The 26934-nt window shown below is 47.6% G+C and overlaps 1 protein-coding gene across 1 annotated transcript in view; it reads right to left on the bottom strand.

Annotated features, from left to right (window-relative positions):
• Positions 1-401: 401 nt before the first annotated feature.
• Positions 402-26934, bottom strand: part of CLDN14 (claudin 14) — a 59876-nt gene continuing 33343 nt past the window's right edge. Inside the window, exon 3 of the mRNA XM_041734729.1 lies at positions 402-1477. Coding sequence (XP_041590663.1) covers positions 718-1431 — 714 coding nt within the window. The 5' untranslated portion in view covers positions 1432-1477 and the 3' untranslated portion in view covers positions 402-717. The remainder of the gene's footprint in view (positions 1478-26934) is intronic.

The raw sequence follows: 26934 nt of genomic DNA, 5'->3' as shown, positions 1-26934 counted from the left end.
GGAGATAGAGAGATCCCCCCCTCTCCCACCCCGCTTTGTCTTTTTAATGCTGACTTTTGCTTCCTTACTAGTGGGGGGGCTACCACTAGAACACATTACCTTTACTGTGTGATTTACGTCCCCCGTCTTTTCCCCCCAAAGCCCTGTGCTTCCTGCCCTGCCTCTGCACTTAAGCTGGAGTTGACAGTTTTTGGTGGGTGTTGCTCAAGCAGCTTTTCGATGAGTATCAGCCCAGCCCTCCTCTGATTTTCCCATCATGTGTGGGTCGGGGCTCCTCGCCGAGTGTCCCCATCGCTTTGCCGCGTGAAGCTGTGACGGTGTGCGGTGGTTACAAGATCTTAGCAGACAGGACAGATCGGAAACAGAAACGGATACTGTCTATTTCGTGCACGACCACATCCAAAAGGTTTATTCCTATACCGCAGACAAACCCCACAGACCAAACTCCCGAGTTGCTTTGCATTCAGCTGTTATTAAATCACCCACATAAATACATATAATAAATAAAAAAAACAGAAAGGATTGTTGTAAGTCTTTGGTATATAGAGCTCCTCTCCTCCCATTCCCCCCTCCTTCCCTGTGTTTTAAGCCCACTCCCCTCACGATCATATTATTCCTCTGGACACGAGAGTGGCCCAGAAGCCGACCCTGGGCCGGGACCATGCATGGGTGCCACCCTGGGGTCCGTGGGCTCAGGGAGGGGCAGGCCCTGGGCACTCACACATAGTCGTTCAGTCTGTACCCGCTGAGCGAGGCCGAGGTGGCTGAGGGGGCCCGGTTGTCCTTGAAGGCGGCGGGGGGCCGGTAGGCTGGCGCGGTGGTGGCCGTGGTGGCCCTGGGCGGCACCTGGTGGGGCCCGGAGGGCACCTCGTCCAGGCAGGACAGGCAAAGCAGCGTGCCACCGATGAGCGACAGGGACGAGGAGATGAAGCCGAGGTAGAGGGCCTGCCCGAGCTCGAACTTCATGCCGCTGGGCAGCAGCGGGTTGTAGAAGTTCTGCACCACGTCGTTGGTGGTCCAGGAGACGGCCACCATGCACAGCAGGCCGGCCAGGAGGAAGAGCACGCCGCCCAGCACGGCGCACACGGTCTTGGCCGGGGTGCCCTTGGCGCAGCGCGTGCACTTCATGCCCACGACGGCACAGGCGCAGGCGGCGGCCGACAGCAGGCACGAGATGACCATGAGCGCGCGGGCCGCCTGCAGGTCCCGGGGCAGCGCCAGCAGCGAGCGGTAGATCTGGCACTGGTAGATGCCCGTGCTGTGCCACACGCACTCCATCCACAGCCCCTTCAGGTAGGACACGGCCGTCAGGATGTTGGTGCCCACGTGCGCCGTGCGGCGCCAGTGCGGCAGGATGGTGGTGATCAGCGTGCCCACCAGGCCCAGGAAGCTGAGCAGGAAGCCCAGCAGCTGCACGGCCGTGCTGGCCATGGTCCGGGTGCCCGCTGCCCGGCTCGCTCAGGCGCCCGCCAGAGTCCTAATGAAGCCGGGGGGAGGAAGGAAAGGAGTTAAAGATTATCTCGCTGCATTTATTTCTGCCACCGAAACTGAGTTTTCCATAGGCAGTTGGTATGACAATTAACATATTTTTCAAAAACAGTTGCTGAGACTTCACTGGGTGAAGGAATGAGCGGCCGGGCTACGACATTTTCCCTGGAAGGCCAGAAGGGGAAGGGACGGGGGCAGGAACCCCGGCGGGGACCCCAGCGAAGGGCAGTCCACACCCCCCACTTGCCATCTGTCAGCCTTTAGCAAGTGCATGTGGCAAGTTCTACCTTATGTCTACCCTGAAATTACTTGGCCAGTAATCACTTCAGTTGTTAAACCGGCCACAAACATATGGTCTCATTCATTTGGGGAATATAAATAATAGTGAAAGGGAATAGAGGGGAAGGGAGAAGAAATGTGTGGGAAATATCAGAAAGGGAGACAGAACATGAAGACTCCTAACTCTGGGAAACGAACTAGGGGTGGTGGAAGGGGAGGTGGGCGGGGGGTGGGGGGGAATGGGTGACGGGCACTGAGGGGGACACTTGACGGGATGAGCACTGGGTGTTATTCTGTATGTTGGCAAATTGAACACCAATAAAAAATAAATTTATTATTAAAAAAAATAAACCGGCCAACGGACTGACAAGAGTCAAGTGGTGTGTTACCTACGACTTAGAAATCAGCCTGTGGTGGCCCGTCAGGGTGGTGACTTCCCTGTGCTCTCCGGGTGGGAGAGGTTTAGCACCCGTAGGGGGGGCTGATGCTTTCTTCCAGAATCCTGAGCTGGATGTGAATTTAGAGATTGCCCACTGATGCCAGGGGCCAGGGATGACCAAGGTCACCAACCAGCTCCTTAGGTGCTCAGCCCAGCACCACGAATCACCCACCACCCCCTCCAGGCAGGCCGCCTCCCCTCTCACCTCTCTGCAGGGCGGCGGGCTTGTTGCAAACCAAGCACGGCCACCTGCCTTTCTGAGAGACAAGAATGCGGAGCCATTTCAGAGGTTTAAAAAATTCTAACCATGGCAAAATTCAGAACACTTCTTGGGGGCAGGGACCCAGCACCTGTTTAGTGCCAGACAAATAGGGGACACTCGGGAAATATTAGAAGGAAGGATGGAGAGAAGCAGGGTAAAGGATGCAGGGAGGAGAGGAAGGGAGGAAGGAAGGCGGGAGGGCCAGCAGAAATACCCCAGTGGCCACCACCGGCTCCTCTCTCTTGCCTGGGGCAGGGTTCCAAGCCGTCTTGCCACCCCTACCTGCTGGGTGACTCGGGGGGTCTCTCTGGGCTCAGCTTCTTTCTCTAACATGAGGGAACTAGACCCCAGAGCCCCAAAGTGTCTCCTGGTCCTGAAGGGAGAAAAGGGACGCTTCTCTGATAACAAGTCACTTCAACATTCCAAACCAAGGAAGACCTCAGTAGGCAAAACCCATTTCTTCCTTCATCTCAGTGAAGTGTGGGAGGCTGCCAGGAGAGAACGGTGGGCTGGCAGGGCACCTCCCCGGCCCTGCTGACGCTCACTATGACCATCTTTAACCCCGGGTCCCTTGGGGAGAAATCCCCTACTCAATTACCATCATCTTGCTGGATTTATATGGATGTATATGGGGCTTAGATGTCTGAGCGTCGTAGCAGGAGATTCTTAGTTCTATGCTGGTTAACAAACAAGCAAAGCTCGGTGACAGCATAACGGTGTGGTGCCAAACAGGACATGCAGTCCCCTGGCAGTGGGTTTTCTTGGGCCTTTTAAAGGATCATTTGTTCAGGACATAGTGTTTTTCACCCACACTTGACGCTGACCGGCCCCCTGCACCTCATCAGGATGCTGGTCCCCTTGAGGCTCTGCAGGAAGGCTTTTCCTTCCACTCAGCAAGTGCTCACTTTGTGCAAGTGCTGGGTCGGGGTGGGGGGACCCTGACAGTGCCTGTTGCCCAGAGCAGCCTCGGCTGCCCTGCAGTCACTGCCAGGGAGGAGAGGGGGCCCACACAGGGGTTGCTCTGATGTGTGGGCCGGGGCAGCTTCAGCAACCCCCACCTGATGCGCTGAGCACCCTAGCAGAGCTGACACCAAAGCTCCAATTTCTGGGTGTAAGCGATGCAGGGTGCTGCGTGTGCCTTGACTTAATGTTGCCCAGTGTGTTCCCCATGCAGCAGCTGTTCATCCTGTTTTCACACAGGGAACTCTGTGTGGGGGATGAAGTTCTATGCCTAGCCTGGCTGGTCCTTTCTGTGGTTAATTCCTCTTACAAACACTAGCTTCTTCAAATAAATAGGAGCAACACTGGTGTAAAGAGCGAGAGGTGGTATCATCAAGGCCCTTCTGGAGAGTTGACTCTTCTCCCCAAAGACGTCCCAAAACATTGGTCTCAATCCTTTTGCAGTGGTTCAGGCAACCAGAGTGACCAACTGAGCCGGTTTGCTGAAGACTGAGAGGTGCCCAGGGCAGGGGACTTTCAGCCTGAAATCAGGACAGTACCAGGCAAACCTGGACAGTTGGTTCCTCCAGGTAGCCCAGAGGCTGCGAACTTTTCCAAATGGCCTTTACAATCCTTCTAGGCCTGCCCGGGTGGCGTCCCCAGGCTGATGTCCATGCAGGCTGTCCCAGGTCCACGGCTTCTCAAAGCTCTTGCTTGTCAAGGTCAATCATTTTAAGTACACTGATCCTCAAGAATGTGGCATAAAAGCTAAGCCTGCTTGACCCCATTAGTCTAGGGAAGTGGACCTGAAGTTTATTAGAGGTCTAAATATTTATGGAAAGCCATGACTGCTAATTTTAGAAACCATTAGGTTTCTATTTTTAAACTTGTACCAGGAGGACTTGCTAATTTAAGAAGTGAGTGTTAATGAACCCCCAAGTCCCAGCCACCAGCTCCCCACCCCTTCCCTGTAGTTACCAGCAGCTGCTACTGGCATTAAGTCATAATTCAGCTTCCCTGCAACCACTTTTCACTTTGGGGCCATTCGATGGAAAAACAACTTCAAATGAATGCATCTCCTTGGAAACCACATAAAACTCATCCCTGATACTCCGGAAGGATCTTGCCCAAGCATGCCTCCCAAGAGGGGCTGCGCATGCAGGACTCAATGAGCCAGCTGTGTTGAAGAGCTGCAAGTGGCTTCACCTATGGGCTACTCTTTTCCTGCAGACGTGTGTGTGCCTGTGGAAACATTTGCTAGTGAGACGCGAGTCCAAGACAAATATGGTCCTAAGAATCAAGTTCCAAAAAGACCTTGACAGGCTGGGTGGGTGGGGCTGAGCGTAACAAGATAACGCATTCCAGGAATAAAGGTTGGGTCTTGCATTTGGGTTCACAAAGTCTCCAAAGCCCACTCCGAGGTGGGCAATATGCAACCTAGTGTGTGAGTGAGCAGGATTTAGGGTGGCATTTCCCATCCGATGTTTCTGCCACGCTGTGTTTGCAGGAGGTCTTGCGTGAGGACATAACTGTCAGGTGGGTTTGGGAGGCATCGAGACTGTAGGCCCTCTCACCGCTCATAACAGGCGGGTATGCATTGCGAACCTCCCAGAAAAGTCTGGGTAGCATTTCCTAAACTTCCTTGACTAGAGACATCCTCTCTTGACTTTTCCAGGGAACGACTTGAAGTCAGATCACTTGGCAAGCAGACTGAGAGGATATAAGTCCCTTGAAAGTTTAATGGGGCAACGGTGAGTTAGAGTTGCTAAACCAAACAAAGCAAAACAACAAAACAATCTGATTTTGGGGAGGCTGAGTGAGCACAGATTGGAAGGCCAGCAGGATGTAGGGTTTGCCCCCAGCAGAGTCTCAGAAAGCCCCAGGGCTGTAACAGCATGAAAATCCATAAGGGCAGCTGTGAAAAATGCCAGGGCACTTGTCAGCCCTTCCAAGAGGATCTGGTTTTATGAGCACCAGATCTGAGAGGTGAGGGGCTTTTTTCCATATAAACTTTTATGTTGTTCCTTCCTCTGTTGTCTGTGAGATATATACATACATATATATATATATATATAATTTATGAAAGAAAGATTTTTTTCTTTTATGAAAGAAAGGATTAAAAAAAAAAAAAAAGCAGGAACTCTCAGCATATGGTAGAGTCTCTCCATTGTGTTCGGCCTCCCAGCCTGCCTGGACTCCAGCTGTGTCCACTTCGGAGTTTTGTCTCCCAGTTAGATGTCATTTCAACAGCAATGGCCAGTGGGGACAACCTGGCAGGGACAAGGGACAGAGGCATTGTTCGCCCAGCCCCTCTTCCTGCTTTTTTACTGTCCAGGATCCCTGAGACATCTAGTTCATTCTTCATTTTGTCCAGTCTTCTTAAGACCTTTCTCCTGCTTGATGGAGTGTGAGCTCAGGTCTCTCTGGCCATCCAGACTTCCTGGAGGGCTGCAGGTGTGAGGCCAGTAGGACATTTGAGTCACATGATGTTCCCATCCCTCAGAAGTCTCTCCTTTGGCTACCTGTAGCTGTCCCTCACCTCACTCCTCGAACACTCAATCCCATTATGAGTAGCTCACCTATGGGAACACATGGCTTTCTGACTCTTCCCCACCTGCATTGCTAAAGGGCATGTGGGACCTGGCATGGGAGTGGTGCAGGTCATTTATGAGGAAGGAGGGCAGGAGCCAGATGTGTGGGGATTTTTTCTTTTTTTACCTCGAATCCCCTGGATGCTCCTGTCTGGGTGAAAAGTAGGAAGGTTTAGCCACTCAGCCTCTCTCCAGCCTTGAACTGCCCTGCAGCAGGAGCAGATTTTAGATTTAAAGCCATTTGGGAATGGACCATCTCACACATGTCTGCCTCAACAGCTCTTGATGTGGTGGTGGATCCATAGCGGAGACAGCAAAAAAACCTGGTTTCCTAGAGCTTATCAAGGAAAAGGAAGAGCTGCCTTTTAAAAGAAGATGGTCCTTGGACTTTGAAAGAATGCAGAGTTGTCTCGACTTTGGTGTTCAGCAATTTTAGAAAACGTCTAGTTCAAAAAAGCTGTCTGTCCTTCTTGTCACTCCAACCAGACTGGCTCTTCATTGCTGCTAGAGATATTTCACAAATGCTGCAACTTGGAAACTAAGAATAAACTCAAGGGAGATTTGGATTCACCTTAATGAGATTAATTAGCAAAACTAACATGAGAAAATAAATGACTTTTATGGTATATCCAAAAGAAATAACTCCAACCAGTATTTCCTAAGTACATGTTGGATACTGTATTTCTTGTTAACGTACAAAGCAAAATGGATTTTTTTGCTAGCAGCTTAGGTATCCTCTGGAGGTGCGATTAGAGTGCATCTTCTTACACAAATATATAAGGATTATGAGAAAGTGATAGAGTAATATCTTGGAAAAACCATTTTATATTCATTCAGGATGGGCCCATACTGTGGGTTTTTTGGCTCTAAAAATGAAGTTTCCTTAATTACCATTCCAAACTTTCTGTAACTTTCCTTGGGTTATTTTTCAGACTGGCAGGCATCTGTATTTTAAATTTATGAGGACTTCTCTGCCATCTACACATGTTGCAGAAGAACTGCAGTCTTTCTGTGACAGCCAGAGACGGAATAATTGTATGACTAAGTTATTACTACCATGGTGGTTAGGACTTGCTCGTGTTATTTAGGGATATTCATGTGAAATATCTTGCCCGCATCATATAGACATGACAATTTATAGATTAAATTTTTCCCCTGTCTTTTGGATGACCAAAGAAAAATCTATTTTTCATAATAAGGACTGGTTTGGGGAAAAGCCTGTGTTAATACAAATGAAAACCATGGCTATGTGGTTGGATGCTTGTAGAGACCATTTTCAACTCAGCGAGATTGAGCAATCTATTGATTTAGTGAAAAATGCAGGTTTAAATAACCACAGCCGTAAAAATTCTAAACCATTTTTCAGAAGGCATTATCTCTCTAATTTCAGCTCACCAAATTTCATTTAGAATCCATTAAAAATACAGCAGATAAATATTTATAAATGAAACTATTGAATTTCATGTACTAAAACATACTGGTGCCTTTGCATAGCTGTTTTTCCTGACAAGATAGTTGTATAGATTTCTTATGTTGCTGTTTTTCATTTTTCAAGGTATAGAAGAATAAAAATCTGTTGCACAAGAAAAATATTTAAAAAAAAAATGAGGCGCCTGGGTGGCTCAGTTGGTTAAGTGTCTGATTCTTGGTTTAAGCTCAGGTCATGATCTCATGGGTCATGGGATTGAGCCCAAGTTGGGCTCTGTGCTCAGCAGGGAGTCTGTTTGAGATTCTCTCCCTCCTCCCCTCCCTCAACTAGTGCACACACATATGCTCTCTCTCTCCCTCAAATAAATAAATAAATAAATAAATAAATAAATAAATAAATCTTTTTTAAAAAGAGTAAAAAGACATGGGTATTGTCTAAACTGTTAAATTAAATTATTCATAGTTAAAATGTTCCAAGGGAAAGCTTTATGTAAGGGGTGTTATGGATTGAATTATGTCCATCCAAGAAGATAATGTTGAAATCCTAATACCTAATGCCTCAGAATGTGACTTTATTTGGAAATAAGGTTGTTGCAGACGACCCATGGGGTGTGAGAGCTAGATGTCAAATGCAGCCCCATTTATTGAGAAGATGAAGACAGTAGGAGGTGGGCAGTTTTGGAGAGCAAAGGGCAGAAAAGAGGAGTTTTGTCTTGAATATGTTGAATTTGAGATGCCTATGACTGCCCAGGTAGGGACATCCGTGGTTAGATTTGGGACACAACATCATAGATCTAGGATTAAGAGCCGTGAGATTGGATGAAAGCCTAGACCTTCGCCTTCCCAATGACTCCAGGAGCCCTCCAACGTCAGAGATTGGGTGATGAGGACAAGGTAGCAGCACGGGACACAGGAGTGGCCACGAGGAGGCAACCCAGAGTGGTGAGTGCGAAAAGAGATCCACATTGGAGAGAGTAATCCATTATACCAGGTCATCAGACAAATGAAGTAATCTGAGTACTCAGAAATGACTGTTAGATTTAGCAACGTGAAGGAAACTGCAGACCCTGGTAAGCACGGTGTCAGTGGAGTGATTTTATGGGTTCAAGAGAGAATCAGGATGGGATACATGAGCCTAGAACATCCTTTCAAGGACTTGGACAATCAAGTGCCCTCCCAGTGCCCCCCAGAGTTTTGTTCTTACCACTCCAGTCCTCTTTCGGGGACCCCAGCCTGTCCTGGGCACTCAGCCCACCTCATGTATTGATCTTGGCCAAGAAGTTACCCCAGGAGGCATTTACATTTTCCTGGATGGCCCCTGGAAACAAATCTCCTTCTGTCCTTGGTCCCAAAGAATAACATTCACATTGGTAAGGATATGACTGGCTCAGCCCTCGGAGGGAGACCAGTGATACTTTCAGGTATGTGCTTTTAAAACATTTAAGAAGTTTAGAATTCGTGGGGTCAGGCATGAAATTTCAGATTGCAGAAGTCCTCATAAGGCAAAAGCCTCACTGATGAAATAGCGCATGGCATTTCTAGCTTAGTCTTCAAACATAGACAAAGGGCCATGTTGTGCATTTTTCTCTGAAGAGTACAGGCCACCATTGGTTACTTTTGCCCATCCTCAGGACTTCTGCAGAAGAAGCCAGTGTAAAATGAAAATGGGGGCCCCTTGTTCAAAAATCACTAAGAATTTGAAGATGAATGAAATATAAGCTAGTACAGTACATTAAACAAGCATGGGGCTCTCCTGAGGGTGGGGTCCTATGGGACCTGGCAGGTTGAAGCCTGCCCTGCTGGTTCTGGATGGAGTGAGGAACTGGACGTTGGGATTTTTTTCTCCCTTAAACCCATGAGTACACCTTGTTGAGATGTTGAAAGGAACAGGAGACACTTTTGCAGTGTTCTGCAGGATAAAAAATATGGTTTCTTATGTTTATTTTTTCCTCATTTAAGTGCAGCCCAGATGCCTCTGTAAATATCTGCCAAGGAGGAGCCTTTCAAAAACAAAGCTATTGCTGGTCTCCTATGCCCAAGAACGGCCTCCAATGGAAACAGACCTGTCGTACTAAATCTGTTTTCACTTTCCTCTTGTTCCAGGGAGGCTGTAGGTGTGCACGGCATTGGGTGTGCACATCCAAGTCTAGGGAACAGCTGCCTCTGGGTGGTTTGCTGCTTCTGGGAGGCTCTGCTCCAAGCCCCTACCCTCTGGTAGGGTCCCCAGCCCCTAGCAAGAAGTGGTGAGGTTTCTGAGTCCCAGATACTCCTTGTCCCTTCCAGAATCCCCCACATGGGAGGCCCTCTGAGAGCAAGCCCTGGGCACCCTCCAGCACACGGCCCCCAGTGGAAAATCCCCGGTGCGTTATTGCTATTGGCAGCCCAGGGAAAAGCCTGTGGCCCTGGCGGCCACTGGTCCCGCAAACAGTGCGAGGAATATGAAGATCAGCTGCAGGGAGGAATGTTTGAGTTTAAAAATGCCAAGAATCACTCCTGAACTGGCAAGATTGACTGTCTGCATTTTAAAAAAAGACATCGGAAGAAGCATTGAAAACAGCCTTTTGGACTTCTTGTTCTGTGTAATGGAAGATACTCTCTGATATAAGTGGAGAATAACTTTTTAAGAACAAAAACTGACGTTCAATTGTATTGATTTTTACTTTAAAAAAACTGGAAAACAAATACTTATAGTAACATTTTCATGGTACGAAAGAAAGAATCTGTGTTTCTTCCTTTTTTAAACAGATTTCTCTGTAGATGCTTAAAAAGCATTGGTCCCATTATAGATGTGGGTAAGTAAAACACAGTAACCATAAGAAATTTTTGCCAAGGAGATGGTGCCAGATAAGAATGGAGGCCGACTTTAAGTCTCACTAATTTGAGCTAACAGCTCAGCCTTAAATGACTCACCTGACTATCTACATCATAACAGCTGCTTCCCAGAACTGTCTAGAAGATGCTGAGATAATATATATGTAAAAACCTATAAGCGCTGTAAGGACACCCAACAAATGCAAAATCTGTGCTGCTGAAGATTTATCATCATTACAGATAAATCCATTCCTGACTCCATCGAAGCCAGCCGAGACCTGGCGCTATTGCTGGAGAACACAGCAATGGGGGCTCTTCTCTGGTTTCCCAAGACTTCAAAACTAAACCTGAGTGATTAAGAGATTTTTGACCTTGAAAACTGCAGGAATTAAATCTCTTGGTGGGAATGTGCAGCCAAAAGCCAGTGTCCTGAGTGACTCCACGGTCTGGGGACCCTCTCAGGGCGCTAATCCCGATCCCTTTCTACTCTGCCTGTGGCCCTCCCAGCAGGCCTCAAGAGGACCGCCCATCTTGGGAAGACCATGGCAGCTGTTGGGGATGTGGGGTTCAAGGTAGTTGAAGGATTAACTCACGGATCAGATTGCATGGAAATTCCCCCGTTTTACCCTTATTAGGAGAGATCTATAACTCTCCTGCCCCTTCTCCCATGCCTTTGTGTGTGTGTGTGTGTGTGTGTGTGTGTGTGTGTGTGTGTGTGTGTTGGTGGAGAGGGGTACAGGTTGTGGGGAGGAAAAAGCTCCCATGCCTGGAAACTCTGGATGCTCCATTTGGCCCTCTTTGCAGGAGAAATAAGCCAGTCACAATGCAAAGGGTTAGTGACAGTGAGCTCAAGCTGATGCCACGTTGAAACACTCAACAGATTTAGCCCTTGCTCCCGGACCGGGGCCAGCCAGTGATGAAAGAGTTCTGCCCAAACACTCAGGAATGGTGTCTTGTCCTTCCTGGCTCATTAGGAACCCAGCTGTCCTCACCCTTGCCTGCTGGGGTCCCCCAGGGACCTCCAACCCTGCGTCAGCTGCCTTTCTGCAGAGGGATATGGACTGTGTCACCTGGAGAACCCTTGCCTGCCCATGCCTCTGGTCAGTGGTGCCTCATGGCCCCAAGACAAATGACTGTCAATCCTAAACCCTCCCATAGCCTCACCCCAGACTCACATGCAGGGGCCCTGAGTCCCATCTGCTTCATCAGGTCACTCATCAGTGGGGCTGCTCCGGACTCTGGCTGGGGGCCAGCCTGTGTGAAACAAGGATTCCTTAGGGATGCCGCCGTCCTGTCTTCCCTCTTGCACCAACCGGAAGCTTCAAAGCCAGATTCTCTCAAACACTTTTGAGAGAAAAGTGTTACCTTGCTCTTTGAGAAGGGCCCGCGTGGGCACATGTGTCATCGGTTGAATGGTTAACTGCCCTGTGTGTGATATGAGGCAGCTGGGCCAAGGCAGACTTTCAGGACCAACCAGAAATGTCCTTTCCGCACTTTGGAAAAATGCCCAATACATCTGAACATAGTCATCTCGTCCCTAAAACACCCTCTGGTGACTCTCCAGGGCTGACAGGATAAAGCCTTGACTGCCCAGCCCAGCACCATCCCCTGTCAGCCCAGCCCACTCGCCCACACTCCCTGCACCAGGCCCATTGGCTGTGCACTCCTCTGTGTCCTTACTCATGGCTTCCCAATGAATGGCCTGATTCCTGCCAAGGATCCCCTCCTTTGGCCCTGACCACCCATCCTCCCCTGGGCTGGTCACCTGGCAGTTGTCCCCATACTGCGTGGGACTTTTATCATATTGAGCAACTCAAGAGTTTCTCAACTTGCAGGCTGGTGTGCTCTGGACACAAGCCATTGAATTTTGAACCAACATGCAACTGCGTTTTATTTTGTCGGCTACAATCGCAGACTTGGGCAGTTAGGCGGTATATGTTGGTAGAGTATGGAACGGGGTGGGTCTTGGAGCACTGCGTGGAAGGAGGGCTGGTTTGGTACGAGTTGGAGATAACGGACAAGGTGAAATGTGAAGCCAGTGCCGAAAGAAGAAGCTGGCTTTCTTGGGATGTACAAGAAGTTTGGGAAGTAAGACCGGACATAGTTCTGAAGGTAGGATAGCTCCTGAGGGTGGCGGAGGGAACAGGGCTGTGCTGGGGACGCCCCCAGCCCATCCAGGTGCACAGCCAGCCATTCTGGGATACAGAATTGTTGAGAACTGTGGTTTAACTTGACCCACATGCCTAACCCTTTCTCATTGATTCCATTGCTACACTCCAAGGGTGGGGACTTGGGCTTCTGTGTTCTCTTCACAGCAGTCCTCCATCTGCACGGCTTTGGTTGATACTTAAAGACAGTGAAGGAACTCAACAGTGGGCAAATGGCCCTGAGCATGGACCAGAACCTGGCTCCTGTGTCCCTGGCAATGGGAGCGTGATGACAGATGGGGTGTCTTGTGGAACCGCTTCGAGGTTGGAGTAGTTCAGAAGTGTCTGTTAGATATTACTGATGGAGGATTGACCTGCAAACTAAATCCACGTAGCTTTTTCTTTTTTTTTTAAATCTCTTCGTCAGAAGTAACCGTTATAAACAAAATCCTCTTTGGTTCAGAGCCATCACAGGTCCAGAGCCTCTTCTCTTCAGTAACTATCATCTATAGTAAAATGCACCTGCACGATCTGTAGTTTTAAGCTGGAAATGTTGGGGGATGATCTGTAATACTTTTGTTTTGGGGGGTGATTTGGCTGCAAGTAATACACTTAGTTTACAACTGCTTTTGATTTCTTGGCACTGACTGTGTATTTTTGGGAAATCCTGCAGAGACAGACAAAATGAGAACTCCAAATTGTTTAAAAAGATTATGATTTTTTAAATAAATGCTATATTTAACTGTGAGCAAAGTAGACATAATATTATGTTTTGTAGAACTTTTGTTAGACCTTTATTAATCTTGATTTTTCTCTGGAACAATTCATTCCTGTTCTGGGCTGAAGTGTGACAGCTCCCAGGCCCATGGCCCTGGTGAGTGGCTCCTGATGAACAAATGAGCCTTTCCTGGGACAGAGGGCAAAGACACAGGTTTATCAATTATTGATTAATTGATTGATTGATTGAACTTCAGCATATGTGAGCAACAGGTGCTTGGTGAGCAAGACGGATACTGCTCCTGCCCCCTCAGAGTGTGGGGTCTCAGGCACACAGAGCCAGCTGTACTAGGGACAACAGGCAGGCAGGGAGGCCACCTTGGGGGCTCCAGCCCTCCTTTCCCACCCGGGACCCTCATCCTTGTTTCTCCTACCAGCCATCAAAGTCCACCCTTGGATACTTTTTTAAACTCTCAGGTGCAAATGACTCATAACAGCTTAACATTTTACCCCACCCAGGAGGTATTTTTAAGTCTATGGGATAAAGATTTAATAGTGAAATCTCAAACACCGATCAGGGGACATAGGAGCATTGGGAAGAAGAAGGTCTACCCCTAAAATCATTCTACTGAGCTAGGGTGACTTCTGTCTTTGTGGATATGATAGAAGCCAGTAGATGCTTCAGATTAGATGCATGGGCAGATAAATTAATGGATGGATGGATGGATGGATGGATGGATGGATGGATGGTTGGATAGACAGATGGACAGAAGATGGATAGATGAATAGATCACCTTTATTCTGCTCTCAACTGGTGTTTGAAGTCTGATTTATTTTTTGATTTCTCATATTGCTGAGCTAGGGTCTGACACACATTAGGGAGTGGGTAAAAAGTTTGTTGAATGAACAAATTAATGAAAGGGAGGTTATATATATGCAATAAACCTGTGGTTTGGGTTACTGTTTTGGGCTCCTTTTGATTTGAGTAACACACAAGCAGGCAACTTGAGTCTGCAGTTAGCAGACTCTTAGCTCTCTTGGGGTAAAGGCCATTACAGAACTTGACCTTGCTCAATTTATCGACAGCATATCCCATGGAAGCCACTAGACTCCCATGGAAATTCTTGTTCCAGATTACATGTTAAGTTGGCACAGGTCCAACTGTGGTGGATGCCTCGTATTAGTAGTAACAATAATAAAATGATCCTCAATACTAACATAGCACTAATTGTGTGCTCGCTGTGGTTTTAAGCACATTACATATATTTACTAAATGAACCCATAAAATAGCCCGTTACTCTAGGCACTACCATTAACACCATTTTATGGATGAGGAAATGGAGGTTCCAAGAGGATAAATGACCTGCCCAAGGTCATCCAGCTCTAAGTGGCAGACTTGAATCCAGGCAGATTGGCCTCAGCATCTGGGCTCATATCACTATATAAACCAGATCCCCAAAATCAGTTGGTAGCTGCCAGGCTCCTGTCACTGAAGGAGAGTTTTTGCTGCTTCTTCAGAAGGAGGGCTCTTACAGGCACCAGGTTGCTAAGGTGCTGGCTCGGGGTCCTTTTGGCGTCCTGGCATTGACAATAGTGTTATCTGTGGAGGGACCAGCTTGGAGGGGAAGGCTCCTTCTCTGTCAGCTATTGACTCAGCCAGGAAGAGAAGCCCAACTGCAACAAAGAAACAACCAGCCTCACAGCCATTCCACCCTGCAACAGGGCTGAGGGGGCAGGGACAGGTGTGCATCTGTGTATCCATCACAGAAACAGGAAGTCTGGCCTCTTTACTGAGGATGACTGGGGGCTTGCTGGCCTTTCACCGGGAGGGGTATGGGGCATGCCAGGCCATCCATGCTCAGCCACAGTCTGCATTTAGAATTGGGAGCCCTGGGGCCACTTGGAAGAAAAGATACTTTCTTTAGGGAAATACCCTAGAACTGCCCTGAGACAAGTGAGACAGAGAAGGGCGAGAATATGATCATTTATGTGTGAATGTCTGTTAAGTCTGGATTTGAAAATCCCATATTTTGGGATCCCTGGGCCTTTGGCCCAGGGCGCGATCCTGGAGACCTGGGATCGAATCCCACGTCGGGCTCCCTGCATGGATCCTGCTTCTCCCTCTGCCTCTCTCTCTCTCTCTGTCTCTGTGATGACTATCATAAATAAATAAAATTTGAAAAAAAAGACTTATTAAAAAATAAGTCTTTAAAAAAAGAAGAAAATCCCATATTTTTGGGTTTAAGCGGTGCTTTTCTGACATAGAGAATGAATTGCAAAGTCAGACTAGGGGATTATTACTTTTTCACCAAGCGAGTAGCCTTCAAAGCTGTCCAGTGTATTTGTTTCCTGGGGCTGCTGTAACAATGTACCACAAGTTGGGTGGCTTAAGACAATAAAAATGTATTCTCTCAGTTCTGGAGAAGTCCAAAATCAAGGTAGCAGCAGGGCCTCGCCCCCTTCTAGGTCTAGGTAGGATCCCTCCTTGCCTCTTCCAGCTTCCTTGCCTCTTCCAGCTTTTTTTTTTTTTTTTTCATGTCATCTAAGCCACCCAGTCTGTGGTATTGTGTTATGGCAGCCTGAGCTAAGACACAGTCCTAGCAAACTAGCACAGAGAACTAAAGGGCTAAGTTGAGGGGATTCCCCAGAAGAGAAAAATAATGAGATATGAGGATAGTCTTGGAGGAAAGAAGCTGATCAATAGTTTGGATACTGGATGCCAGGGGCACAAGGTGTGGAGGGAGTACAAGGAAGGAGGCCAACAAGAAATTTTCATTTGGGGGGTTGCAGAAGGATTTGTATGATGTTTTAAGTACCTTTTATTACTGGGATAGAACTCTTTTGGTAAAGGTTTGAGGATCATTCTGGGAACTGCTTGCCTCCAGATTTCTTTTAGAGTCAGACAATAAAGGTCCCAAGATTAATGCTTTTTGGCTGTCAATCCTCAGCCCTCCTCTGCCTGCAGTTTGTATTACTCCAATCTCTGCTTCTGTCTTTACATGGCTTCTTTCCTTTGTGTCTCTTTCGTCACATGGCTTCCCCACCCCCTTTTTAAGATTTATTTTAGAGAGAGAGAGAAAGGAGAGGGGCAGAGAGAGAGGGAGAGAGAGAATCTCAAAAAGACTCCTCCCTGAGTGTGGAGTCCAATGGAAGTCTTGATCCCAGGACCCTGAGATAATGACCAGAGCTGAAATCAAGAGTTGGGGATGCCCAACCGACTGAGCAACCCAGGCACCCCCAGCATCTCCCTTTTATAAGGACGCCAGACATACTGAATTAAAGCCCACTCTAATGAGCTCATCATAACTTGATTGTATCTGCAAAGACTCTATTTCCAAATAAAGTCATTTTCACAGGTACCAGAATTAGGAACATACCTTTTGAACATACCTTCAACCCATAACAGCTGGTGATATCTGTGGCTCACTAGTTCCTTACTACATGGAATGAGACCGTGATTTTCTTTTTTTTTTTTTTTTTTTTTTTTTGAGACCGTGATTTTCATTAGGACCAGGGAATCTCAGCGGGCAGCACTGATACTTGAATGCAAGTTAAACTGATAGAGCAGAAGACGCTGTATCAGTCAAGTTCATTTCCAAATACAGAGCACAAGCAAGATGCCCTCCTAATCTTATGCTTTGTTTTGTTTCCTGAAGCTTCTTCCTTGGCTGCCTCAGGACACATTCTCATCCCGAGTTAAATGACAACAAAGTGAAAATGAAGACAAACCAAGTAACGGTCTGGAAGCCACGCAGCTAGTAGGGGAGAACCCTCATTTTCCATCAACTATTAATTATAACCTTTGCCTATTTCTTGAAAGAATCCTTCAGAAAGAGGTGCCTAGGTGGTTCAGTAGTTGAGGCTCTGCCTTTGTTGGCTCAGGTCATGATCCCAGGGTCCTGGGATCGAGTTCCACATCGGGCTCCCTGCGGGGACCCTGCTTCTCCTTCTGCCTCTGTCTCTGCCTCTCTCTCTGCATCTCTCATGAATAAATAAATAAAATCTTTAAAAAAAATCCTTCAGAAATAGCTAGGGTTAATAGTGCTTTGTTCTACCTGGAAAGAGTATCAGAAAGAATTTTGCTTACTGGGGACATTTCCAATACACAAGTGAACTGATGGCAAATGTATTTAATAGGGGAGACCACGGGGAAATAAATTAAATAGGTTCCTGTTTATGCTTTTATCCTGGAAGACTATGTAGATTTTAGTTCAAGCAGGGCTGTCTGAACATAAATATGTTGACTAATGCTGGTCACTTGGTATGAAATGGGATGTTTCTGAAACTTAAACAACACATCTGTGACACATGACCTCACTTATATTTATCTGGTGCCCATGATGAAGCTGACAGCAACCTCACCAACACACATTTCAACATGATCCTGTTTTTGCTGATTGTTCTTTTGTACTCTGGACACAGGAAGATTTAACCTGTTGGATGAGATAGATACCAGTAACTTCACAGCCAAAGTGCTTGGAGATCATCTGATAAATAGTGACCACCAAAGAATTATGTATTAAATATTAAGAGGCCACAAGAATTGAAATTGGAAACTCAAACAAGCATGTGTGTGCCCATGTTCATAGCAGCATTATTCACAGTAGCCAAAAGGTGGGAGCAGCCCAAATATCCACTGATGGATGAATGGATAAGCAAATGAAGTCTATCCATACAATGCAGTATTATTTAGGCATAGAAAGGAATAAAATTATGACACCTGCCACAACATGGGTGAACCCTGAAGACATTATGCTCAGTGAAATAAGTCAGTCATAAGAGTCAAATATTGCATGACTCTACTTATATAAAGTCCCTAGAGGACTCTGATTCATAAAGACAGAAAGTGGAATGGTGGTTACTGGGGGCTGGGGAGTTAGTGTTTAACGGGTACAGAGTTTCTGTTTCGCATGCCGAACACATTGTGGAGATGGATGGTGGTGATGTTTGTACCACAATGTGAATGTACCTAACGCCACTGAACTGTACACTTAAAAATGATTAAAATGGTAAGTTTTATGTTATGTGTATTTTACCACAATAAAAGACATGCACACACATACACATAAGATGTGTGTCTTATATTAGCCATTCTGAGTGGGGCCACCCCATCCAGTGTGGTCTTGCGGTAGTTCATTACCGCAAGGGGATGCCTGGGTGGCTCAGTGGTTGAGCGTCTGCTTTCAGCTCAGGGTGTAATCCTGGAGTCCTGGGATCGAGTCCCGTATGAGGCTCCCGGCATGGAGCCTGCTTCTCTCTCTCTCTCTCTCTCTGTCTCTCATAAATAAATAAATAAATAAATATTTTTTAAAAAAAGGAGTTTCATTGGAATAAATGTTCTCAGATATTAACCAAGACAACACTGTTCTCTTATCTCTATTCTAGATGATAATTCTGAGAGCCAAATGCCAAATCCAGACCCTGGCTCACCTGGGAGGACAGAGGACTATCAGGATTTAAGGCCAGGAAGCAGTGGTCTTCCTGCAGTGAGCCCTTCTTTCCTCAGGGAGTCGCTGTGGGAAGGCCCACTCAGCCTGGTGCAGCCTTGGTAGCCCGCGGCTACCAAGGGAAGAGGCGGCCATGCAGCACATTGCAGGAGCTGGCAGGCAGGCAGCCTAGCTCCAGGTGGGACCAGAGAAGACTGCCGGGTCAGCCACCTGCCATGCTGAACAAAGGCCTCACCCGCCCTGGACTCCTTCTAATTGCTACCCACTCCACGCACAGTCTACTGATGCTGGTGCCGCACGTCTGGGTTTCCTATGCCTTCTAATTTGCTGAGTGCTTACACGAAGACTATTTATTATCTAATCCTACAGACTACTCTGTGAGGCATCTGTTATCAAGTGTAGGCATCTTGTGCAGTCCTCACAGCTGCTCATAGAAGAATCTGGGCCTCTGACCCAAGCTTAAGTTCCTTCCTCCATAAGCTGCCAGCCCAGAGTCGCCAGCCCTACCTCAAGCCATCGAAAAGGCAGTCGTGATGAGCAAGTGGGGTCACGGTGGAGCTCTGCAGGGGGGCACTGAACACTCCATCAAGATTTGTTGAGTGAACAAGAGCAGGTCTTAAGCATGATTTTCAGAAAGGCCTTGCTCTCTGTTCCAATCCTGGCTTATGTTCATTGCAGCTGAGCAGGCAACATGGCTTTGCTGGGTCCTGGCTTCAGACAGTTTTAAAACATCTCAGTTGCCATGGATCAGGCAGTTTGTGGATGAGAAAGTCAGGCTCTCGAGACACGCAGACACCAAGAGGCCCTTTTTCAAAGGAAGAAGAATATTCTCAATATTCAGTCTGATAAGCATAGAATGATATTTGTTTGTGCCCTGATGGACATCACTCACAACCTCCTTTCTGAAGTTTGGTCCTAAGACAAGGCACTTGAATCTGTACCTTCCAGCTCTTAATAATCCCAAATCTCCCTTCTCCATCAGAAGCCTCTTCCATAAAGAGGTTAATCAGAAAACAAGAAGAAACACACAAAGCTCGCAAAGGCAGAGCAGCGAGGAATGTAATATGTTTAAGAGAGTCAACGAAAATAAGAAAGGAGCCCAATGTCAAACTTAACACCATCATTTTAATTTCCAAGTGCTTTTGGGTTTTTTCATGTTGGTTTCATGGAAATTTATGTTTGCAGAGAACACTGTATTTGCTACAGGATCTTGCTGTGTTCATTTAGCCCGGTAATAAAAACCATCTGCCTGAAATCCTTTTTGGAACAAGAGAAGGTATAAACAAATAGGCAAATGGGTATAAATGACCAGGGGAAGGGGAGGGCTGTTTCAGAAAGGGGGAGTGTGGGTGAGCCCCGAGCGAACGCTGTAGGCCAATATTTGCGGGAGCTGCCACCTTTGGAAGGCATGTGTGAGGCAATTATGAAAACCCATACTGCTTTCAAATAAATATTTGAATGGGGAATGGGTGAGTATGAACAGGCACCTTTCTCTTCCTGAACACTCATTCTGTACTTGGAGTTTCACCACCAGAGTGAGCAATATTAGGAAGCATTGACCCCTGAGAACCTGTAGTGAGTTGAATAGTGTCGCTCCATCCCAAAACTCATGTCCACCTGGAAACTTATTTGTGACCTTATTTGGAAGTAAGGTTTTTGTAGATGTAATTAAGATGAGGTCATACTACATTAGGGTGGGCCCTAAATCTAATGGCTGGTGTCACTATAAGAGAAGAAAAGAAACACAGGAGAGAGAAAGGCCATATGAAGATGAGGTAGAGATTGAGGTGATTCAGCTGCAAACCAAGGAGTGCCAAGATCCCCTAGAGGGTGGAAGAGCTAGGAAAGGATCCTTCCTTACAGCCCTTGAAGCCTTCAGGGAACATGGCCTTGATGACACCTTGATTTCATTCTCTGGCCTCCGGAACTGTGAGAGAATCAAGTTCTGTTGTTTGGGGGCCCCTGGTTTGTGGTGATTTACTATGGCAGTTACAGAAAATGCATACACCCCCCATTTCTGCTGGGAGCTGTTTAGGCTGGGAGAGATGGGCATATTAGAACCAAGAAGGACTTGGTCAGATTCTCGGCCCTCATCTTAAGAACTGAGGTCCAGGAGTAGGAAGACCTGATCTTGAAAGAATACATGTCAAGCCAGTTTTTTTCCACTAGTTCATTTGTTTTCTTGTTACCTGAGAGGAAATCCCTGGATGACCACTAGATACTCCTGGGTCCAAGGAGGAAAGAAGGCAGCCCTAGAGCAAGCAGGTGGTAAGAGGCTCTGTCCTGTTCTGCTGGTCTCAGGGTTGGCTCCACAGAGAGGTGGGATATCCTAGGAGTCCCAACTGGGTTGGAGGATCTGTGGGTAGAGAGGGCTGCTCTTCTGGCTGCCCTGGGAGGCAGGGCATGGAGAAGAACTAGCAAGAAAGACGAGGTTCTTTGCTTCTGATATTCAATATAGGTTTTTATATTCTCAGCAAGACTGTTCTTGAGAATCAGGCATTGATTGGCAAGAAATAATTTTTAAAATTCCTTTAGCTCCTATCACCATATAAAAAACAAAGCATAGAGATTTGATCTCTGAAATTCTTATAATCTAGAAAACTCAGGACATTGCATTCAAATTCTTGCCCCAAGGAACAGAAGAAGCTCAGTTCTTTCCAGCTCTGGTGGACAAGGAGGAGAAGGGAGACCAAGGAAGGAGAAGCTGGTAGTCACATACACTTGCCTCAATCTCCCCCAAATTGAATATTCTGGGGGAGCCCAAAGAAAATGGGCCTTTCTTCTGCTTCCTGTTTGAATCCTTGGAGGAGATAACCCCATCCCAACATGGGGATGCTTGGGTGTTGGGGAGCATAATGTAGTCATGGGAAGGTGGGATGAGTGAGCCTGAGTTGGGATTCCTGGCTTCCTTCATCTCCTCTGAGGCCTGGAAGTGACCCAGGGATCCTCACATGTCCCCAAAGGAAGTACAGCATGTAGCTAAAAGTCTGGCTGGGAGCCAATGGCTGCAAGGAGTCCACCTTGGCCAGGGATGGAGTGGGCATCCCATCAGATGTTGAGGGATCTCCCAAGTGTCTTGGTCCCATGTGAGAGTCCCTAAGCCTAGTCCCTCAGTCCCTTGTCTTCAGTCAGGACATCAGCTGGACGTCCAGAAGGCAGACCCAACCCATGCTTCCCTGAGTAGGTATCTATCAGCACAATCACCAGGATAAGCATAGCTTCCTGGTAGAAGAGGCCAGGGCAGGACTGGATGGGAGATCAGTCATGTCCCCATGGGGACTGTGAGCTGTCTTGTGCACTGGCTGCCAACTCAGTATGAGTGCAGGGAGGAGAGAACCAGCACTCATGAGAGATGAACCCTACCAGTAAACATTTCCCTCTTGAAGCCTGCTTCCCTCAAAGATGATCATTTCAACCAGAAAGGATGAAGGTAATATTAATACTGGTCAAATATTAAAATCTCTTCTGCAACCATAGGACAAGGACTCAGGATGAAGAGAATTAAAGAAGCTTCATGCCCCACCCCCATACAACTGAATGATGATGTGACTCTGAACCCTCACCACCTTGGCATGGAAAGGCATGTGCTGAACCGTGTTGCTCCCCAAGTTCCCATGTTGAAGTCCTAACCCCCAGGACCTCAGAATATGACTATATTTAGAGACAGAGCCTTTAAAGAGGTAAATAAGGCAAAATGAAGTCATATGGATGGGCTCTAATCCAATCTGACTAGTGTCCTCACCCAAAAAGGAGAGGAAACTTGGACAGAGGATCATGCGAAGCCAGAGGCAGAGACTGGAATGATGTAGCCACATACCAAGGGATGCCCAGGATTGCTGCAACGGCCAAGAGCTGGAAGAGGCAGGGAAGGATCCTCCCGTAGCACCTTCAGAGAACACAGCCCTGCCGACAACTTAATTTTGGACTTTTAGCTTCCAGAACCGTGAGAGAATAAATTTCAGCTGTTTTAAATTACCCAATCTGTGGCACTTTGTTCCAGCAGTCCTAGGAAGCTAAAAACAAAAACAAAAAAACAAAACAAAAACAAAAACAAAAACAAAAAAACTAATGTCATCAAAATTGAGGTTTCTGAAGGACTGTGCTCAATCTAAGTGAATTTAAAAGCCTTTCTTTTAGGCTAGTATCCAAGATCTATAAAGAATTTATCAAACCTAACACCCCAAAAACAACCAATCCAGTCATGAAATGGGCAAAAGACATGAGCAGACATTTCTCCAAAGAAGGCCTACACATGGCCAACAAGCACATGAGAAAATGCTGTGCATCACTTGCCATCAGGGAAATACAAATCAAAGCCACAATGAGATACCACCTCACACCAGTGAGAATGGCTAAAATTAATTAAGACAGGAAACAACAAATTTTGGCTAGGATGTGGAGAAAGGGGAACCCTCTTGTACTATTGGTGGGAATGCAAGCTGGTGCAGCCACGCTGGGAGACAGAATGGAGATTCCTCAAGAAGCTAAAAATAGAGCTACCCTATGACCCAGTAATTGCACTACTGGATATTTACCTCAAAGATACAGATGTATCTGAAACGACGGGACACCTGCGCTCCAAAGTTCATAGCAGCAATGTCCACAATAGCCAAACTGTGGAAGGAGCCGAGATGTCCTCCAACAGATGAATGGATAAAGAAGATGTAATATACAGTGGAATATTACTCAGCCACCAGAAAGGATGAATATCTACCACTTGCATTGACATGGATGGAACTGGAGGATGTTCTACTGAATGAAATAAGTCAATCGGAGAAAGACAATTATGGTTTCGCTCACATGTGGAATATAAGAAATTGTGAAAGAGACCATGTGGGAAGGAGGGGAAACTGAGTGGGGAAAAATTAGAGAGGAGGACAAACCATGAGAGACTCCTAACTCTGGGAAACAAAGGGTTGCAGAAGGGGAGGAGGGTTGGGGGATGGGGTGACTGAGTGACGGCATTAAGGAGAGCACATGATGAGATGAGCCCTGGATGCTATACTACAGGTTGGCAAATTGAATTTAAATATAAACAAGCCTTTCTCCTGGGGGCAGATTCCTCCAGATTCAGAACCAGGCAGGGAGTTTGGGGCTCAGGAGGCAGCAGGGCAGCTCCCTGTCCTGGTGTGGGTCACCTGGCTGGGTCCCCAGAGCAAATGCTCATCACTCCCACGGGGCTCCCTCCCACCACGGGAGAAGCCAGCCTGGCGGAGGAAGGAAAAGAGATGGCAGGGCGCACAGGCTTTCTCTGGTTCCCAAAAGGAAGCAGCTCCGAGTCTGTTTTCTTTTCTCTTCCGTCAGATTGATCTTTCATATTTCCAATAACTCCTATCTTTCAGCAAACTCAAGCAGGCCGGGCAAGAGCTGTGAAAGTACCTAACTTCAAAGCCTTCACATAAATCACCTTAAAGGCCTGCCCTAAGCCCAGGGAAGCCGGAACGAGGCCTAGAAATCACTCCTTATTTCATCACCGCCTAACTGAGACTTTGTTCCCCCGTGCAGGTCACATGTGTCACCTTAACTGCTGCCACCAGGGTCTCAACCACCTCCAGACACCTGCATCAGCCACCCCGCAAGGGCTGAGTTATGAGCCGCGCCCCAGACCTGCTGCCAGAGACTTCCATGTTATTCCAGGAGCACGATCGCCGGGGGCGGCCTCGAGAGGGTTGTGGTTTAATTTCCTTTGCTGCTTGCTAGGTAGCATGGAAGGAAACGGATGGAAATGATGGCCCTCCACGGTGGTCAATCTTCTGTCCCCACCACTGACGGTGACACTGTTGACAAGAAGGGGATACCTTTGTGCGCTGGGACAAGTATGAGAGAAGCGAGAAGAGCAACAGGGACAGGATACTAATAGTGCCTTTTTCTCTGGTCCTGGAGGATTAAAAGTTGGCTTTTCCTGCTACGCAGAGTTTTGCCTGACATCTCTTGTCTGGATTGAGTTAGGAAAGACCCGTGGGACCACAGATGGGAGAAGCTGCTCGTATGGCGGCAGGTTGGTAGAGTAAAATAAGATTTCCAGTCTCAGATGAGATACGTGCATTTAAGTTCAAAAACTGTGTTATGAGGGTTCGCTGTGACTGGGAAAGGTGAGGACTGTAAGTAGCAGGGCAAGACGTGCACACAGGGCGGCCCACAGCGAGCTGGGAGCACCCTTAGCAGAGTCCTTGAACTCCAAGGAAGAGATGACCAAACCCTCCTTGGTTCTGGAGTGGGGCCGAGCTTGCTGGGTCTGCCCGTGGGGCACTGGCTCTGTGCAAACAGGGGCCTCCTGGCAGCTAAAACCCAACCAGGCTCCACTGGCCAAGCCTCGTTCCCTGCCCGGGGGTCATGTCCTTTCCTCCCAAAGAGGCTCACTTGGCACTTTTTTGTAAGTCAGCCACCCAGACAGGGGCATCCTTCTGCAATCCAGCTGTCTGGATGAGACAGCTTTGTTTTTTTTTTTAATTTTTTAATTTTTACCAATTTGTAGCCTCAGCGCACACAAGCCGCCCTAATATGACAGGAGAGCAACCTTTGTGTGGTTGCTTTTAGGAAATGGCACGGAGGGAAGGGAACAGAGAGAGAGATGATATCAATGATGATGGCAAGCCGTAAGCGACTTAACACACGGGTTGGGGGAAAGCCACCAGAGCCTGAGACTCACGGGAAACTAGCCTTTCGAGTTTGTGTGTGTGTGTGTGTGTGAATGGGGCCATTCTGCCCTCAGCCTTCTCCAATTTTGAATTTATAGGGGAAGTCCAGGGCTATAATTTAGTGAGGAAAATGAGGGCATTGTGTTTTCTCTTTGAAACGACCCAATACTTAAATGGAAAAACAAGACCTGCTCTTAACAATCATTTGGTACACATTTAATAACCAGAAAAATCCTTTAATTTCCGGAGGAGGCTCAGAAATCTTTACGAAGCATGTGGCTACTGTGGTATCTGTTTAGGAAATACGTGGAAGCGGAAATAGGAAGATGTGCAGGGGTGCAGAGGGGGAGCCGCCCTGTGTGCAGGCCTCCTCGGAGGCGCCTTGCCCCCTGTCTTCTGTGGACCCCGCTGGAGGGAGACATGGGTGCCTGCCGGGTTCCCTGGGGTGGCAGCTCCATCTCAGCAGACCCTGCCACTGCTTGGCCATCCTTCACTCCTGACGGATGTGTCCTCACCTTCTTTTCTTCCTCAGCACCCTCCACCCCCACATCAGCTTCCTGGGGCTGCCAGGACAAAAAGCCACAATCTGTGAGGCTTCAAACAACAGAAACCTATTCTCTCACATATCAGGAGGTTACAAGTCCAAAATCAAGGTGTCAGTAGGTTGATTCTTCATGGGGGCTCGGAGGGAGAGTCCGTCCAGGCACCTCTCCTAGATTCTGGTGGTTGCCTGCAAACACTGGCCATCCTTGGGTTGCAGACGCATCACCCCAATCTCTGCTTCTGTCATCATTTCTGTGTGTCTGTCTTTTCTCCTCTTCTTAGAAGGACTCCAGTCATATTGGGTTAAGAGGCCACCTTCCTTGGGTATGATGTCATCTTAACTCTACTAGTTACATCTGCAGTGACCCTATGTCCAAATAAGGCCACATTCTGAGGACCTAGGATGGACATGAATTTGGAGAGGGGGACACTGTTCAACCCAGTGCACCCTCATTCTCCAGACACTGAAGTCCATGGAACTCAGTTCATGGAATCCCGGGGAATTCATCCATGGAAGCTCCCAACCTTGTAGCTCATCTTCGACTGTGCCTGTTCCAGAAGACACTGTTCTCTGAACATTACACCCCAACTAAGAAATCCATTCCCCCCCTACCCCTGTCATTAGAACCAAACTCCTCTACCAGTATTTTCAACATCCTTCCCCGCTCCATCAGGTGCACCACTGAGTACTGTCTCTGGGTTCTCACTCATCACATCTCCTCCTCCATGCCCTCCTCTGCCCTCTGGCTACCACACCGTGGTCTGATGGCTCTTCTCCTCCCTCCTCCCAGCCGGCCCTCCCAACTCTCACCGCGAGCTCCTGTCTGCTGTATCACTGCAACAGCACACGGTAGATCTCTCTTTTCAGGCTTGGTTCTTTGAGCTGGATCCCCCGACATCTCTCTCAAGCACATGCGCTGATATAGCCTCTGTTTCCAGGACCCAGGAACAAGGTGGACCAGGTCCCTCCATCCCTGAATCACTCACTGACTCTCCAGTTCGCTGGTGTTCCACTCAAAAGTCATCGCCCCAGCAAGATTTCAGGCTTTCTGAAGGCCGAGACCGTGATATATCTGTTTCTGCCCTCACAGCACAATCCAGGGACTGAGAACACTCAATCAGTTTTTCCCTTCAAGCATGTATGAATGCAGCCATTTTGCTTTATGGGCCTGGGTTCCTAGAAAGAATTACTCATTAGGGATTGA

This window comes from Vulpes lagopus, chromosome 20, assembly GCF_018345385.1.
Source record: "Vulpes lagopus strain Blue_001 chromosome 20, ASM1834538v1, whole genome shotgun sequence".
In the NCBI taxonomy this organism is placed as follows: domain Eukaryota; kingdom Metazoa; phylum Chordata; class Mammalia; order Carnivora; family Canidae; genus Vulpes; species Vulpes lagopus.
The sequence above is the reverse complement of the archived record's forward strand: the minus strand, read 5'-3'. Positions and strand labels throughout refer to the sequence as shown.